This window comes from Pipra filicauda, unplaced genomic scaffold (assembly GCF_003945595.2).
Source record: "Pipra filicauda isolate LSUMZ 115617 unplaced genomic scaffold, ASM394559v2 scaffold90_size2875636_pilon, whole genome shotgun sequence".
In the NCBI taxonomy this organism is placed as follows: Eukaryota; Metazoa; Chordata; class Aves; order Passeriformes; family Pipridae; genus Pipra; species Pipra filicauda.
In genome coordinates this window covers 1680688-1699145 of record NW_024105098.1, presented here as the reverse complement: position 1 = coordinate 1699145, position 18458 = coordinate 1680688, and the positions used below count along the sequence as shown (strand labels likewise).

The window sequence follows — 18458 nt, the reverse complement described above, 5'->3', positions numbered from 1 at the left end:
GACCCTTCTGAGCAACGCTGTGAGTTCACAGATCTCACTGGTATTTATAGCAGCTGCAAGGAGAAAGCAAGACTCCCTGTCTGGCTATGGATCTGGAGAGAGTGTAATGTGATGGTGCTGTCTGAGGAGGATGAACTCAGCCTATCTGTGCTGTCCTAACTCAGGAATCAGCGCTGCAAAACAAAACAATTTAAACAAACTGTGGACCTAGTCAAGGTTAGTTACACTGGCTAATACAAGCTTTCCTCTTAAACATGGAAGAGTGCAAACTATTCTCCAGGTAGGTACATGCACTCTGCAGCTGCCTCCACAGCTGGTCCTGAATTATCAAGGGAGCCTTCAAAAACACGAGGATCTGATCCATGTCCAATAGCTACTATAGCACTTTCCAAGACTTGGATAAATAGGAGAATCCTCAATGAAGAGTGCAGCAAGTCTTGCCTCAGCTGAGGTAGGAGGCATTTGAATTTCTTACTCATAGTGTATTGTCATCTTCTCCCTGCCATCCTACCCACTCGATGCGTCAGAGATCTAAGGCTTGATTTTTTTTAATATTTATTTTTCTTTTTTTTTCTTCTCCCCTTCCCTGCTGAGCAAGGGATATCCAAGCCTTCAGTTTCTGGTGTATCATGTCAGAGACATGTATTTTCCTTCTCTCTTTTTCTTTTTTTTTTTCTTATTTTTGCCCCCATCCGCTCAGAGATAATTCCCTCAAGCCCACTGGGTTTTTGCCAGGGTAGATTGGCTCACAGGAGGAGCTCAGTGCAAGAGGACAGTGGGCCGAGTGGGTCTTGGGAGAGGAACAGAAACTTTGTGGGGTATAGCACAGAGGCAGCTTCCTTAAATTCTCCCTCATGTTTGCTTTCCTTCATAACATTGCTTTTAAGTCACTGTAAAGAGGACAAGGTTTTCACCTGGTCAGAAGTGCCACCCAAAGCTTTGGGACACCATTCAGACTGTTCTTTAATCTTACGGAAGGAGGGAAGTTCTCTTCCTTTCTTTATTCGTGCTCAGTGCTTGTCATCCCCAAGCTGGGGCACAGCTGAGGTCAGGGATTGCCTCACTGTGTCATTTATATGAAATTTTAAACTCATATTTAGCAAAGCAGAAGTTCTGTGCCAGGTTTTGGATACACTATCACCAGAGACGTTAATGGTCTTCTGAGGGCAAGTACTACAATGTCTTATTATCAACAGTCTTCTGAATTACAGAGTAAACCCACAAAAGTCCCGGCCTGTGAATTTAATTAAAAAGACAAAACAAAGCACAGCTTTTTTATTAACTGTATTTAGTGCACTTGCCTTGCAACACTCCAGCCATATCAACCAGGCTGCTCCTGGGGTAAGTCTGGCCTCAGTTCCAGCTACTCTGCTACATACAGGTTCTCTTTGGAAAAGCAGAAGAAAAAGACAGAGCTGAAAGTAGCAGAAATTGTTTCAATGCAGGACGGGCCCCACTGAGCAAGGAGAGCAAAAACCAGCGCCCCATCCCATTTTGCTGGGACAGAATGCAATGTGCTTTGTCTTCCCTCCAGCACAATGGCTTCGTTCCCTGTCTTGGAGCAAGAGACGTTGTTCCGGAACGGTACCTGGAGCTATCGCATTCCAGCCCTGCTCTACCTGCCCCGGTTCAGCATGATCCTGGCGTTTGCTGAGGAGCGGGAGGATGTGGTGGATGAACACGCCAAGCTCATAGCGATGCGCAGGGGCGTGTACGACCCCAGCACGCACCACGTCCAGGTACCAGCGTGGGGAGGGAGCGGGGACACTGCCCACCTGTGCTGCTCACATGGCTCCACAGCACTTCAGGGGATTTGCCCTCTTGCTGGAGGGACAGGGCAGCTTCTCCTCCCCAGTTACAGGAGACAAATCTGCCACTAAATAATGCACGTGTTGCTAAAACTGCTGGGATTCAATCCTGTGACCGGGCAGCTGGTGGGGGGACTAACAGGGGGCAGGTACAGCAGATACTCCAGGAGAGGCTTTGGACCCATCACTGGGATGGGGATGCAGACAGAGAGAGGAAACAAAAGTCCTGTTGTGGCAGCCAAGATGTGGAGGAGAGGCAGAAATGGGGAGTGGCACAAGGACAAGGAGAAGTAAATTAGCCATCAGTTACTATTTTTTTTTTGGTTTTTAATTCATCATCTTAATACTAATTTCTGGTTTAAAAAACAATTGAGAACAGCAAGTCTCCCCACGCAAAAGAGCGTTGTCTGGTGTGTTGGTGCCAGGGAATTGGCTACTTTATTAACCTACCAGTTATTATTAACAGTTATCCTGCTGGGTGGCTGGGGGTGGTGGATATTCTATTTATAGTAATTTGTTTGCATTTGCAAAGGCATAAATGTGTTGGGGGGAAAAAAAGTAATTATATTTTTGTGTTCCAAACCTTCATTAGTTGTCTTTGATTGTACACTCCTAAGAGCTGGATTCTGCCTTGCAGAAGCAGCCTCTGAGCACATCTGCAGTATCAGACCATTCAGGTTGCATCTTGTGTAACTCTCTGTAATTCAGTTAAGTAGGGCTCAGATGGTCATAAACTTAGTCATTTGTGTTCACATGTTAGATTTTCTTAAAATGGAAATATTAAATATTCAAGAAAAGTTAATATAGGCTGAATAGACAAAGAGAAAACACGATCAAAAAGGGTAATCAGCAACTCAGGGCAGAAAAGCGAATTAGTATAATCTTACTGGAAACCACCGCTTCTTTTACAGAGCCAATAACACTATTTAGGCATAATTTTCTAATAGCAATGTTAGTGTCAGAAATGTGATGGTGTTAGGTCCTATTCATTTAAAGAAAGACAGGGCTTGCAGGGTAGTTGTACCTGCTCTTTTCTGAATCGGACAGCTCAGGGCCCAAATCTCCATACCAGAGCATGGAAAGCCATGCAGTCAGCCCAGCAAGGGTCCTCAGTGTAGGCTGGGATGCCCATTCACACATGGATCACAGTGGAGGAATAGGAGTTTGAATGGAAAGGAATTTGTCAGCATCCAGGATACTTGCAAAGGGCTCGGGTACCTCTGTGGCCTCTTAAGAAGCACTGACACAGCACAGTGTCTGTACCAGCACACTTTGACCACTGGGCACGTCTGTGCCAACTATGTATTTGTGAGAATTTCTGACAATTCAGCTCCTGTAGCTTTCCAGACTGTGTCATCAGTCACCAGCTGCACTGAGGTATGGAGCTGTCAGCTCCTCGGGGAGTAGTAATTAAAAGGGACATAACCCACCTGCTTGATGACGTGCATGTGCTTTGTGTCATCCAAAGAATTTTCATTTACCTTTGGTGATGCCAGATTATTGTTTTCCCATTTCTTGCTCTATCCACTAACTTGCTTCTCTTCTGTTCTTCCCATGCTTTTCTGTAACTTTTGTCCAGGCATCCTTGCACTCTAACTTGGATCTGTTTGTAATGGTGTGTTTCGTTCTTGTCTCCCTTCACGTGGGCCCTGGCAGTGGAATAACATGGAGACCCTTTTCACTGCACAGCTGAAAGACCACCGATCTATGAACCCCTGCCCGGTTTACGATGAGGTCTCTGGGAAGCTGATCCTGTTCTTCATAGCTGTCCCAGGAAAGATCTCCGAGCAGCATCAGCTCAGGACAAAGATTAACCTGGTACGCCTCTGCTACGTCACCAGCATGGACCAAGGGCGCACCTGGAGCGCTGCCCAGGATGTCACCGACGGCACCATCAGGACCGAGTACAAGAACTGGGCCACGTTTGCGGTGGGGCCGGGTCATGGATTACAGTTGCTCAACGAGGCCCGGAGCCTGGTGATTCCCGCCTATGCCTATCGTATCTTGGACCCTAAGCAGCACCCCACCCCTCATGCCTTCTGCTTCATCAGCTCTGACCACGGCACAACGTGGGAGCTGGGCAACTTCGTGGGCGAGGAGAGCGCGGTGGAGTGCCAGGTAGCGGAGGTGCACACCTGTGGCAGGAAGGTCCTGTACTGCAACGCGAGGAGCACCAGGGGAGCCCGAATCCAGGCCGTCAGCTACAACCATGGGCTGGACTTCGAGGGAGGCCAGCGGGTTGAAATGCTAGTGGAACCTCCCTTTGGATGCCATGGAAGTGTTACTGCCTTTCCACCTCCCCCTGATGCCAGGTGCCAAGACAGTTGGTTACTCTATGCTCACCCTACAGACCCAAAGGGTCGAAAAGATTTGGGAATTTACCTCAACAAAAGCCCTTTAAATCCAGCACACTGGACAAAACCCAGCATCCTCTTCAGGGGCCTGTGTGCTTATTCGGATCTGCAGTACATGGGTGTTGGACCCGATGGCTCACCCTTGTTCTCCTGCCTCTTTGAATATGGGACCCGCCGGCAGTGCGAAGAGATGATCTTTGTCATGTTCACCTTGAAGCAAGCCTTTCCCTCAGAGCTCTGAGTCTCAAGCCTTTCCACCAGCATCCCTCCAAACACCACCTTTGCTGATACTTTTCACTATCACCTCTCATCTTTGAGCAGGAGGTTTTTTGTACTCCTGCTGCACACTTAGTTTGGCGTTGGCTTGCGGCGTCTGTAGATTATGAAGTCTATTAAATATAATAAAACTTAACGTGTTTGGGTTTGTTTTCTGTTGTCTGTTCTCCCTTTTTGCCTTTCCCTTTGGCTGCCTTTTTACACATCCCGTGCCCAAACCAAGTGTGACCTTTGTACGGGGCTTCTCGCCTTGAGGTCTCCGATAGACTGGATCAATGTAACACTGCTGACAGTGTTCCCAGGGACTGCCTGGGAACAGATGGCAGCAGTTTTATGCTGAGTGGTATTTAGTAAGTTGTGGAGAAAGTTCTAGAGAAGGCACTGGGCTTACTGCCCTGTATCTGGTGTCACCTTCTTCAGGACACTGCTTTGGCTCTGCTTAGGAGTACTGCTTCTCGCAGATAGTGTAGGAATGTGGCACCTCTAACTTTCAGGGCTTGCTGGCTCCTTATTTCAGCAAGGCTGTGTGATGTCTTGCTCTGGGGATATTCCTTGCCCACTTCTGCAGTTCGTTTGGGGTTGCCTTGCTGAGTTCCCAGGTACCCCAGGGACTTCTGTCAAACTGAACCTTCTCCTTACTTCCCATGCCCTGTCCTTGCTTACTCGCCCTTTTGCTTACACTGCACTGACAAGCTGCAGTTTCTCTGTAAGAAAACCAGAGCCTTGTGTGCTCTAGCTGCTCCCTCTCCCTGGGCAGTGGCAGTAGGGGTCATGGAGGACACCAGGACCCTTCCACGTCTGGGGACAGGACAAGTGGCCGAAATGGCATTTTGCCTCTATTGGAACTGCAGGATCAGGACAGGTCTGCAGAGGGAGCTCCCAATTTAGAGTCAGGAGGGGAAATGCTTGCTGGTCTTTCTAACACAAGTATGATCCATGCAGCTACTGCTTCTGTCGCTGGCAACCCCATGTCTTTTTATTACAGAGTATTACTGGCATATGAGGCAGTATGTCAAACAAATAACATTGCCCCCCTTCCAGTAAAAAAGCACCTGTGTCAGAGGGAGGGGACCTGACCAAGCCCAGAGCAGCATGAGAACACTCAAACTGGAAGGCTTTCCAACATAGGCAGATTTTCAGCAGATTTCTGAAGGAAATTATTCTAGTTTTGGTTAGAGAGACACTATTTCTGAGGCTCTGGTGTGGTTTGAAAGGAGGCTTTATACAGAGAGCAGACAAGGGACCCACCAGAAATGAATGGGTACCAAGGGAGACATGTCAGAGCAGGTGGAGCTAGGAAAGTGTTACCTATGCCTCTGGACAAAATTCTGCTTTATGAACCAGTCTGTGCTTGTTTGCTGGGTGCTGTATCCTGTGTGTGTGCACATGTGGAATGGCTGCAAGGAAAAGATGTTTGTTTGCTCTATTGATGCAGAATAACACCTGCTTTCCAGAGCGCTCTCAGAACACATCCTCTTGGAGAAACACTAGCAAATCCCATAGGATCCTTGGCACTGTCACTGCTCAGGTCTGCAGGTCCCTGTTTGCTCAGTGCCCCTACCCTGTACTTTTACTGCTGGCAGCTTTCAGGTGGGAGAAAGGGCCCTGATTTTTCTCACTATCTGAATTTGTTTCAGGGCACCTGGAGGCTGCAGGTACCAAGAGAGTGATGAGATCTCGTGACCTTCACAGATAACCTGTAATTTGCCAAGCCCTTCCCAAGCAGCAGGTCAGTAACTTGCTGGGCTGGCATAGCAGAGTGGCTCAGGTAGCCAGTACTTTGTGGGTATTACTCATGTGCTCTTCAGATGTAGGCCAGAGCCTAAATGCACCTCTGTGGTCAATAGCCTGTCACTGATGCCTAAGGAGGTACTGGTATATTTAGACCTCAGCAAAGCTACCTGCTGTCCTATAGATTTAACCTCCTCATCAGGTACTATGGAATACTTTTGTTTCATGACATGGAAATGCATATTTAAGAAGTTTTTATCTGGTCGTGCCTGGCAGCTCCCATGATGATGCAGAGTGGACAGTCTGGCTACACGTGGGGGGTTGTGTGACCAGTGTACATCTTGAATGATGCCACAGATAGTATTTATTTACTGGTTCTGGACAGGCTGGTGAGTTGACAGCCAGCTGGTACAATACTACTAGATCTGTAGCAAAACCAGTTTATTGCAGTGTCTGAGAGATGGGGTATTATTTCAAGCTAACGAGCCATTAGGGACCACAGAGCTGTTTATGTTAGGGGATTGGGATTCACCTTTTGAGCAGCTGGAGCTGTATTGTGCTTTCTTTTACAACTAAGAAATACTCACAGAAACCAGCCTGCACATCCAATTGCCACAATCATCACATGTATTTGGATCCCTTCGCCTTGTTTATGTCTCAAAGTAAAGGAGTTGTGTGTGGCTGGACAAGGGATTTGAAGGAAATAGCAGCTAAAAACTGAAGTTGGTGGAGGGGTGGATAGGAATTAAGTATAGACCTAAGTAGTCTGTCTAACAGCTAATTAGATGTCTAACCAGGAGTTGTACCTGCTACCTTGTTTAGCTTGCAGAAGATCAGGAGAAGCTTTCCAAACACAGTTTCATTCCAGCAAAACTCCTGGGGTGATCAGCAGCTCTGTCCACTCTGCATCCAGATATGTGTCCATTGCATGGAGAGCACTGTGAGGCCAAGCAGTGGTTTAACATTCAGAGCTGTTCTGCCTCCTGCTGCAGCTGTGCTCCAGAGAAGCTACTGGAGGTGCCAGAAATCCCAGGCAGTTGGTGCAGGTGAGGCTAGCAGTGGTCTGTGGGCAGGCAGGGAGGAGGAGCTGCACGGTTCCTTTGCCATGTGCAGACACTCCTCCCGGTGGGGAGAGCAGGGTTTGTAACCCCTCTGTAGCTTACAGCCACTGCCCATGCACAGCCACTTCATGGCAATCAGCATCTGACTGCATTTAGGCTCCTGAATCCATGTCAGTTTGTCTCCTGGAGCCCTGTGTGGATCTGGGCTAAGCTGAAGGTCGGGTCCAGCTGAGCTAATTTTGGTCTGCAGACAGTGCTTGCTCAGCGTGGTCAGGAAGCCCTGCACGGTGCAGTTCTGCTCGTTTAGCAGGGCGCTGTTCTGGCCACACAGCTCTGAGCTGCTGGTGCCCACAGCCTCATCTCAGAGGCAGAGGTTAAGCTGGACACTGCAGGGCAGGTGTCTGGAGAACTGAAAGCACCAGGAAGGCCTGCAGGAATGAATGCTGGGTTGTGCCAGTTCATTCTCTCTCCATACCCACAAATTCTAGCCTCTCCCCATGCAGTGACAGTCTGTTCTCTCCTGCCTTGCTGTCCATGCTATGTCCATGATCCAGGTACTGCGGTTCTAGTACTTCTCCTGGCTCTGTAAAGCAAGGTTTGCATAGGGTTAGCAGGATCTATGTCTTACCTGGGAACTTGCAAGTCAGAGTCTGAGCTCAGCTGCTGCTTTTAGGTATAGCTCAAATGTGGATGTGCAGAAATGCTGCCTTCCAAGGCAGAGTGGTTGGAGGTACAGAAAAAGCAACCAATTTTCCCTCACAGGCACTGTAGCAATGTCCTGGCTTGCTGCAAACGTGTCCCCTGTGCTGTGCCTTGGAGATGCAGCACTGAGCAGCCACCCAGCACAGCTGAGGGACAGATGTACACACCAAGAAAAGGGAAGTGAAAACTCCAGTTCTTCCCTCTCTGACGCAGGTTGCCAGACACAGCTTTGCTCCATCCCACCTTTGGGGATTTAGAGTAGGAAAGATCTTTGAATTCATCTCACAGTAGCTGACAGGGAGCTTTGGTCACAAATCCCCCGTGCAGATCAGCCTCTCAGTCTGCTGTGCATGGAAACGTGCAGTCGTAATTTTATTCTGTTCAGTTCTTTGAAGTCCCCTCCTCACACCTAACTGCCTATGAGGACTAGTCAAGGCAGGAACGGGGCAGTCGGTGCTAGGTATCCTAATGCACAGTGTGTTTCTGATCAGAGATTTATTTATTGCCCTTGGAGCCCTGTAGCAGGTAGGACAGACAGATGGAAAAAGATGAAAACTCACAGGGTCTGACAAGAGATCGTAAATGGAACAGCAGGCCACCAAAGCCTGGGGGACTGAATCTGTGAGGGAGCAGAAGAGATGCCCAGCTGGGACTTTCTGACATGAAGGGGGCGGGAAAGGCAGGGAGCATGGGCTTGCAAGTCACTTCAGCTGCAGCATGAAGAGGAGAGCGGGGGCTGCAGGAACATGTCACGCTCACTCTCTGAGCTGTTTGAGTTGAGGAAGTTGTCCGTGGCTGAGTTTCCTTTCCCTCTCTGTACTATTGAAACAGGAAGCTGGTGAGCTGAAGCTGGCTGATCGTTACACACAGACACACAGGCAGCTCTGGCAGCTCCTGGACTGGAATTCAGGTTTCCTCCAGCTCCAGCGATGGATCAGTGCTGGTACCACGGCAACATCACTCGCTCCAGGGCTGAAGACCTGCTCTCCAAAGTAGGCAAGGATGGCAGCTTCCTTGTGCGGGCCAGCGAGTCCATCGCCTCGGCGTACGCGCTCTGTGTGCTGTAAGTACGGCGTCCGCCCGCGCCCCCGCACCCGCTGACCCTGCTCGGGCAGGGGCACCCCTGCGCCCCCCAGATGGGCAAACAGCCGCTGGACCCACGGGGAACATGCAGCCCACACCAGAGCACCTGTCTGAGCCATGGGGCAAGGAAGGGTTGGGATCAGAGCCAGGCTGGACGAACCCATATCACTTACTGCTGTACCGCTCACGCTGCCCTTGCGCCCGATTCAAAAGGAGAGAATAATCAAAGGCACTGCAGCTGTGCTCTGAGAGAAAATAGCATCTTGAACTTTTGGCCCCTCTTAGCAACTTGGGTCAGGTATTTACCTTGAACAACTCCAGTACTGAGCTTGGTACCCTCCCAGGCACTTTTCTTGCCTTCAGTGTGTGTTTGACCCACCTGCTTGTACCATGTCCCATTCAACAAAAGCTGAAATAGTTCCTGAAGCTGTGCATGGTACACCTGGCACAGCAGTGATTCTGCCTGCATCATTAATGTGGCTCATGGGGTAAATGTTTCATGTGGGAAACAGGGAGAGAAATGCTGGTAGCCCTGACCCCCCCATTCTGGGAGACCAGAGAGCAAGGCCTCCTGCCTTGGGTTTATGAGGGCCAGGTGTTATTCTTGGAGGCAGGAGAGCAGGAGCCAGAGGAGACTAAAGTCAGTAGGTAAAATCTGAGGTGTTTGACTTTGCATTACAGAGAGATAAGACAGTTGCTCCCTGCTTAGGAGAGATCAAGAGAACCCCCTTGGGACCCTGTTCTGCCCGTCAGATCCTCTTTGCTGCCACCGCGCAGCAGATCAATAAAACTCATTGCATCCTTACCCCACATTAAATTACACAGGTTTCTCCTTTTCCTTCTGAAAGTATATTTCTTGTAGTGGTGAACGCGGTGCTGCTGTTTATAACTCTGTTCTAACTGCTTGCCTCTGAGGTCAAACTTCTGCTGACAGCACCGTCTGCAGCAGAGGATTCATGTGCAGAGGAGCCTGGGGCTGGATAACTGCCCTGTGAGCATAGGTGTTGGACTGCCACAGTGATGGCTGGGTCATGGGGGTGTTTACAAGGTGCAGAAAGCCTTTGTACCTGCCTGTTCAGGTGCTTGTGACAACACAGGGAAGAGTTTTGTCTTTCTGGAGGGAGCAGAGAAAGAAGGCCGGCTGCAGACGAAAAGGCAGGCCAAGCAGGAGGCAGGAGAGACAATCATCATCGCTGGCCAAGGGCCCAAGCTGCTGCCAGTCAGGGAACACTTTACTAGAACAGACTGTTGCTTCCATTGAGCAATTTTAGTATGGCCCCATTGATATGACTTGTAACTAGTTGTACACAAAATGTTTTTACCGAGCAGTGGTGGGGATTATAGTAAGGGAAGGTGCTGCAAAAATGCTTAACATGCATTTGCATAAATTTTTCCATTGTAGATGTTTATGCAGCCGATTTTGAAAGCCTTTTGTGACTTGAGAGACATGGGATCAGGAAATAGAAACAATATAATGACCAGGATTTTCTGAACCGTGAGCCAGAGGTTATTTTCTGAAATCCATTCTGAGGTGGTGATTAAAGAACTGGGGAGCACACAGCCTCGCCAGGCAAGAGCAGCTGGATCTGAGGTGTGAAGTGATGGCAGAAATTTCACACAAACTGCTGTCAAATAACCTAACAAGCCTTCAGCTTATGCTGGTTTGTAGTTAGTTTGTGGAGAGAAAGAGTTAAACGTGGCAAATAAGTCTTTTGTCTGAATGTCTTCTCCATAAAATGGGCAGCTTTGCTGAAGCTGAAAACTTCCTCGGGAATATATCAATTTCAGCTGTGTTAATGACTGGGAGGTGTTTGAGGTTTGGGCTATTCAGTTACTTCTGTTTAAAAAACAGAGAGGCTGGGGACAAAGAATGAGGGGACTCGAAAGCTGACAGCAAAATTGTTTCCACAAAAATAGAATTATTTTGAAAGGGAGAAAGTGTCAACTGTGTATAGATAAGGAAAACAAAACCCATGAAATTTCCTCTGAAAAAGAAATGTCATATTCTACAAAGCTCTTATATTTATTGGGCAGATCAACTGAAAACCAGCAAAACACTTATTATTAGAATGTCACAGAATGAAATAGTGATTTTATTGAAGAGCTACTTGAGGAAAACAGGATTTGTATAAATATAGACGAGTAAGGGATATGTATTTGCAGGGCCTTTAAGAGTGCCTCCCCTCTTTTTCTGAAACTTAGAACAGCAGCTTCTAACTCGGGGAGTGAAAGGCTGGGGAACGCTCCTCCCCTGCACTGCTGGCCCATGGTCACACTGCCCCATAAAAGGCAAGAAGCAAAGCCCTTTTCCTCCTCCTTTCTCTGTGCCTGCACCATGTGATCTGCCAGTTTATTGACAAGAAATGGGCTCTTTAACTCACCTGAAGGGGAATGCCTGGATCCTGAAATCCGAAAGAGCCTGCTTAGTGTTCCCTGCAGCTGAACTGGTACCATTCCTCCAGGGGATCTTCTGTTGGTGGTTCATCCATGGATGACTGCAGGATTAACAACTCTTTAGAGATGACCCTCAAGGGCTACCTGCAGCTTTGGGACCCCTCTCAGCGCCTGTGAGATGCCATGTCCAGCTCCCCTGCCTCTCTCACGGTGCACTTAGCACCATGTCTGGCATGGCGGCCCTGTGTAGGATCTCCAGGCACTCCCAATATGCAGGTCATCACCTGCACATAAAAACACACAGCAGGAGAGGAAAGAGCAAATACCAGCCTTGTCCCCTTTCCTCCTCTGCTTGGTTGAGAGGATAGAGAGATGAAAAAGTACTTGGAGACCTGTTTAAACTGGGGCTGATGTTTTATTTACCTTCCACATGGACAGCCTGAACAATGGTTAAGCAATTCTGAACTCAACCCAGTTTTTAGGGAGGACCTGGAATGTGGCGGTAATTGGGACCACGCAACTTGACAGTCAGGATGCCAAGGAGAGAAAGCCTAAGGGTAAAAATGAAGTAAGAGTCCCAGTCTTCTTCATCCACATGCAGTAAATTAGAAGACTGCTAAAAAGGATTCCTGCTTTTGATCCCAGGAAGTGCTCCTCTCTACACCTGTCTCACCCAGCTGCCCTTCCTTCCTTGTTCTTCCTCTGATCTCACCTGTCCTCAGCCCAAAGCACTTTACAAAGTGAGCTCTGTGTGATGAGGCACTTTCTGTGGAGGCAACACGAGGGTCCTGCTGTGACACAAGAGCCATTGAGCTGGTTCGTTTATCAGTTTCATAATCTCCACACACACAAATTGTCTCTCATGAGCTGCATGAGCAGTTCTGCTTAGCCCTGTTTGCATATCAGCAGGAGGAAATGGTGTAAGAGAGCTGCACTGACAGATAAAAACAAACCCCGTACCCTTTCTTGGGGCATATCCTCATCTGGCGTTGATTGCCCTGGGATTGGTGACATTAGCAGTGCTGTGGCTGCCCACAGCAGTTGGGGATCATGTCTGTGACTGCCAGCCCTGTCCCAGATGTGTGAATGAACAGGTGCCTGTGAAATGAGCTCTGGGAGCAGTTTGAATTCTTCTGCGTCCTTTGCATTAATGCCATCAAAAGATGCACGTTCATGTGCGTGCACGACCAAATTCTCCAGACACCCTGGAAAAGCTCAGCTATGATCTATGAGTAATTTATTTGCATTTCCAATGTCTTTGTGACTCCTTGTACAAAGCTGCCTAAAATCCTGGCAACCTCTTCTCTCTCCTGCATGGAATGATTCTGAAAGGCATATGATGAACAGACTCACGATACAACTGTAAAAGAGATTAGGATGTTTTATCAATCTGCCTGATCTCCCCAGTGGGGAGGCTGACCTCAGGCCACATTTTGTGACAATTCCACAGGTAATGCAGAGTTTCTGTTACAGCTGAGGAAGCTCTAAAAGCAGATTCTGTTCTTTCTTTTGAGAGGAAGGCGTTGAAACCAGCACTGTTTGCTGGCTCAGAGAGATATTGTATGCTTTAACAGAGTGCTTTGCAGGTGACTTAAAAGATTGTTGTTCACTTGGGAGAAAAGTAAAAATATATCTTTTTAGTCAATACTTCTTGGATGAGATCTCCAAAGCTCAACAGCTGCTGAGGAAGGTCAAATTTGCCACCTTACAACACTGCTCAGGCTTCACTTGGACTCTTGTGCATTGATGTGACCCTTCACTGGGAAAAAGGCTCTTCCATCCCTCCTTAAATAAGAATCTAATAGAATTTAGCTGGGACAAAATGTTTTTTATGGCTGATCTACAGATGCACATGTACAGTGTGCACCCACACCAGGATGGCGAGATGGGTTTTCACTCAGGCTGTTTAAGACTTGTGGAAGAAAATGTGCCTAGCAATCAGCTCTTGTACTGAGATTTAGCTGAAATCTATTGATTGTTTTTTCCAATACAAGTCAATGCACATACTAGCCCTTCAGTTTACTTGTTCACTGCTGATTTTGGCCCCGTGTCTTTTGGCTTTCTGCTTTTCCATTCCTTCCTGAGCTGCCCTCTCTACTGACAGCTAAAGCCATTTGGTATTTTCTCTTTCCGGCCAGAACGAGAGTTGAATAACTCACTCTGAGCTGATGCTGATACCACTTTCTGCAGGGACATCTGCAGATGTGTCAGTGACCAAGAACACTTCAAGTTTGTGTTAGTTCACAGACTCCAGGGAAAGGAAGAGAAATGTTTAAATCTCTTGTGCATGAAGCCATCTGTATGTCTCAGAATGTCCCAAAGCCTGTTCTCACGGGGGTGGGGGGGTACCATGCTGAGATTCCCTTCTGGACACGGTGTAACCACATCACCTATGATCTGTTCCAGGTTCCGGAATTGTGTCTATACCTACCGAATTCTGCCTGGTAAAGAAAACAAGCTCGTTGTCCAGGTAAGCCCTGCTGTGTACTATGTTGGCCCACAAAGATGGCCCTGACAGCTGCTGGGTTTTAAAGCAATTTTAACACCAAGAGAAAAAGGATACAAGGAGTTAAACTAATGCCCTGGCCAGCACAGTGCTGGTCTCCAGCCCACTGCTGGGCAGATTTTAGTCTTCTGTCTGGTCCTGCCATGGCCATCAGCACGTGTTACTTAACACATGTCCCTGACAGGTTTTATACAACTGAGAAGCGCAGCCCATGGAATACCTTTTCCTCTGAAGCCAACTTCCTATCAGTACACTGTGGGTCTTTTCAATCCAAAATTGCAGCACAGTTTACCTACACCCAGAGAACGTAAATTGAGTTCTGGTCTCAGGATCCAGAAAGTACTAGATTGAGGGCAGGACTTTCAGACCTTCTGTTTATTCCTATTCTGCTTTAGTATCCTAAATGAGCCACTTCCCCTTCCTGTGCCACCTCTCAGCTCTGGTTTTCTTAATATAGAACATGAAACTTGGGGTTGGGAGAGAGGCATGGTCTCTTCCAGCCCCAAGAATTGGGCATGGGTTTATTAGGCAGCAGTGGGGCTGCAGCTGACTCCATCCTCTTGGCACAGCCAGTGCTGCATGGGCATTCCCTGCAAAATTAAAAGGAAATGCCCAGGCTACCAGTCTGCCCTGCTATTCAGAGTCAGTCTACAATCATTCCTTCCCATTTCAGATGACAACCAGCTTCCCACACTAGAAATCAGATTTCTACTGACTCCACGTGTGGCTCACATGCCTCACATGCACCATGTCACTCGTGTATTTCCTGATGTGCTTTGGGGTCACCAGTTTCTCTCTGAGATCTGCAGTAAGAGGCAGCATATCTGAAACTGGAGGCATCAGGTTAGTGAGAACAGCAGAGTGCTGGCAGCTTTCTTTCAGCTGTAGGTTGTTGATGGGAATTGTGGATTGTGTGTCCTGGGTGCACACATCCAGCTTGGCTTCTGGAAGAGCCACTTTTTGGGAGCTCGAGCTGTTCTTAGGAGCCCCACTCAGATGCAACTCTGCACAAACACAGCTATATTGCCACCCAGGCCAATTCCAGGCTCTCAGCCCTGTGCCCAGAGCCAGCCACCATATCCCACTTGGCCTCGACAGCTGGATTCCCCAGAGTCATTGAGATTCCTCTGCCTCACTTGCACTTCTGTTTTTAAGGAGGAACTGGCAGTGGGACACTGTGCCAGACTTGACCTGGGGCTGTATGTGTTACTATGGCAGGTCACCAAAACTCATCCACCTTCCCAGAGCACTGGGCAACACCATGCAGAGGAGCCTGTGCAGGCTGGGAGCAGGGCTGGCACGCAGCTGGAACCAAGAAGCTGCCATTCTGATCTGGCTTCACAGGGTGCAGCAGCCTGTTTGTAGGGATACTCAGTTTTCCCCCATCATCTGATCTAGCCCAGCCTTACCATCATAAATAATGTGTCTTGGTGTGTTGTGGTGGTGTGGTGCTGTGATGGTGGCATGTGTTCAGAAGATGATCCATTGTTTATCATTGCTCCAGTACCCAGAGCAGCTGCAGGGGTCAGGGTCTCATTGTGCCAGAGAGCTCACAAATGAAGCTCCCCTGGGCAGGGAGAGTGCTGGGGGAGACCTGAGGGTCAGCAATGGGCACAACTACTTATGTCCACACCAGCTCTGTGGCAGGGCTGGGGTGGGAGCCTGGCACTGCTAATGATGTTCTTGCTCTTTGCCCTGGCACCGGGGTGAGGAAGGGACATTGTGGAACCCTAACTCTGAATGGCTTTGGAGTATGAGTCTGACAGCTGCTTTGTCTTTTGGAAAACAAGCACAGAAATGATCCTATGTTGTCTATCCCCCTGTGGGAGAGGAAGAAAGGTAGGCCAGAGAGTACCTGCAAAGGCAGCCAGATAGCCCCACACTTTGTCCCTTTGTGTCCTGGGCAAGCCCTGTCCCCTCCTGGTCCCTCAGTGCCCCCCTGGCATGTCGTGTGAGCAGTGCTGTCTGCAGCCTGGCCTGCAGCCTCTGCTGGCAGGACACTGGTGCCAGAGCAATGGGGGTTTGGAAGCTGAGTGGAGAGCCCTGTGGCCGTGTGTGCAGCCCTGCAGGGAGTGCTGAGGCACAGGCTGGCCCCAGCCCTGCCCCCAGGGAGCTCTGTACAGCCTGCAAGGGTGCCAGCTACGCTCCCCAGCTCGTGCTGGGTCTGAGAGTGTTTCTGCTGTGACAAAAGGGCCTGTTTTCATGTATGGCTGTTCCACTTGTCTGCAAGTCAGAGCCCTGCAGCCACAGGAAATCCATATTTCTCTCTGCTGTAGCAATGGGCAGTTCTCATGCTGGATCAAGGTTTATGAACATGTAATTTTTAAGATTCTCTTGGGATCTGTGCTGTGATTGTGAGGGATTTCTCTTGTTCCTATGTCATGGGATGCAGAGGGACTGTGGTGGAATACCTTTGTAAGCTGGGTTGCCAGGAACTGTAGGTTGAATATCAGGAGTAGGCTAAATAAAGTGTGTTGTTAACTCATGTTTTGAAGACAAAACACCTCCTGCTTTGTGCTGCCTTATTCCAGTTCTGTGGGAGAGGCAGAAGAAGGGGGGTGGCTTCTTCTGGCAAGAGAGGGACCCAGTGAAAGTGGTAATTGAGGCTCAGAGGAAAAACAGTCTCATGTGGTTGGCTGCTGTTCTTGGTACAGTGTCCCAGCTGGGCCAGGCTTTTTTTGGTTGCTTGTCTGTTGATTTTTGGATAAAACAAAAACTACTTCATGTGTATTACAAGATCAGACTTTTGAAAAGATTACTTCTGTGCAAGGATATAAAAGCTGTGGAATAGAATGGAGTGTTGGCATTTTAAAAAATCCCATTAAAAAAGGAAGGAGTCTACTAATCCAATGGAATTAGAACAGGTGTTAAATTAATACAGCAATCGGTAAGTGCTTTTCATTTCTGAGCTTATAAAAATTATATAGGAAAAATTCAATACTCAATCCTGAGATTAGCCTGCATTAGTTATGAGCCCTGATTGTGCAATGTGACCTTTTTTTTTTTGCCTGCACAGTGCTCCTTCCTGAAAAAAGCTGCCTTCCTGCCCAGGGCTGGAATGTTGTCTGTCAGGAGCTTGTCATGATGACAGCAGCTTCAGAAGAGGTCCCATGTCACAGCTACATACACGGCACATGTGACAGGACAGGCTCTCCCTCTACCACTTGTGGAGTTTTTTCACCTTTAAAGCTGCAAGGTGCTTCGCTTTTTCATTGAGGCTTGGAGAGGCCATTTCATTTTTCTCTTTTCTAGTGCGATCCCGGACCCGCCCCAGTGGAATGATACTCAGTGTTATTTTTTTGCATGGTTACATTATCTGGTAGCAGAAAGGGAGGTGTGCATTTTTGCATTCTGAGATGCACTTTTTCACATTCAGGCTGAAGAAAATAATATTTGCATATGTCCTTCCAGCATTTTGTGACATGGTCTGATGTGCCATTGGGATTCTGCACCTGCAGCAGCTCTACAGCAGCTAGCATGGTCAGGAATCCCTCTGGCCTGCCATATCTGGAATGCAGCTGGTGTCCTCCCAAAGCACACTGGGCTGTAGAGGTCACCATCACAGACTGTTTTCTTCACATACAAAGGAAATTTGTCCCCCTTCTTTTCTGGAACTGAGTAATTTTCTCCTTCCATTACTTGAGACTTCAAAATATGGGCAAAGAAAGCCATGGCTTGGATGAATCAAACTTGCCTCCTGCTGATGAAAACATATTTAAGGAAGGAGGGTAGGAGTAATGAAAACCCCTTGAAACACAGGATCTGTAAGAGCCAGTAGAGATCTTTAGGCTGAGAACAATTAGTCACAGGTCTCCCTGCTGCCTGCAGACTCTCACTGTAGTGAAGCACTGAGAGCTGAGAATAGGAAGAGAGCAAATAACAGTTCCACAGAGATCGAGGAGCAGGGCACGAGGCTGGAAAGAACTGCCCCTGAGGTGGCTGAGCTGCTGCCTGGGGGTAAGTCACAGCTGGACCACTTCACTTTCTTCTCTGGGAAAACAAATATGATTTTCCCTTGCTCCAAAGGGGAGGCATAATTAATGTGTAGTTATGGAATGTTTGGGGATTAGCTGAGTGTAATCATGTTTGTGCAAAGAGGGGCAAAGCAGCAAAGGAGTCCTTGGGCATTGCAAGATCAAGCTAAACATGAGAGACAAACTAAAGACACTAACATTGTCATTGTTATCTAAGCACCTATAGTCAGTTCTTGCCATCCAGATTGACAGAAGATATTACTTTCCTGTGCTGTCACTTAAAGCACTTCATTTATCCAACTGGCTGAGGTTTCAATATGACCCTCTTCACTGCCCAATCTGCATTCCTTATGATCTTAGCATCCCCCCAACAAATGGGGAACTTGGCCCAGTCTGAGGATTGGGTTACCAAAAATAATTTTAAATAGCTATCCCTGGTTGACCTTAGATGTGCAGTCAAAGCTGTCACGTAGCCAAAGGTGAGTTGTATCTCTCTAGTCAGCAGGAAAGAAATGGGTTTCTGATCTGGGTGGGCTGAACTGTCCTTAGTGGGTCCTGTCTCTGTTGTC

The 18458-nt window shown here is 48.1% G+C and overlaps 2 protein-coding genes across 7 annotated transcripts in view; both read left to right on the top strand.

The window, feature by feature from the left end:
- NEU2 (neuraminidase 2) overlaps positions 1-4589 on the top strand; it is a 36995-nt gene extending 32406 nt beyond the window's left edge. For all 5 annotated transcript variants that reach the window (XM_027724929.2, XM_027724931.2, XM_039391131.1 and 2 more), the window contains 2 exons: positions 1535-1739; positions 3465-4589. In XM_027724929.2, coding sequence (XP_027580730.1) covers positions 1535-1739; positions 3465-4403 — 1144 coding nt within the window. In that variant the 3' untranslated portion in view covers positions 4404-4589. The remainder of the gene's footprint in view (positions 1-1534; positions 1740-3464) is intronic.
- A 4211-nt stretch (positions 4590-8800) lies between these two features.
- The window catches only part of INPP5D (inositol polyphosphate-5-phosphatase D), a 51166-nt gene continuing 41508 nt past the window's right edge, over positions 8801-18458 (top strand). For both annotated transcript variants that reach the window (XM_039391163.1, XM_027724984.2), the window contains exons 1-2: positions 8801-8995; positions 13816-13879. In XM_039391163.1, the coding sequence (XP_039247097.1) occupies positions 8862-8995; positions 13816-13879 (198 nt within the window). In that variant the 5' untranslated portion in view covers positions 8801-8861. The remainder of the gene's footprint in view (positions 8996-13815; positions 13880-18458) is intronic.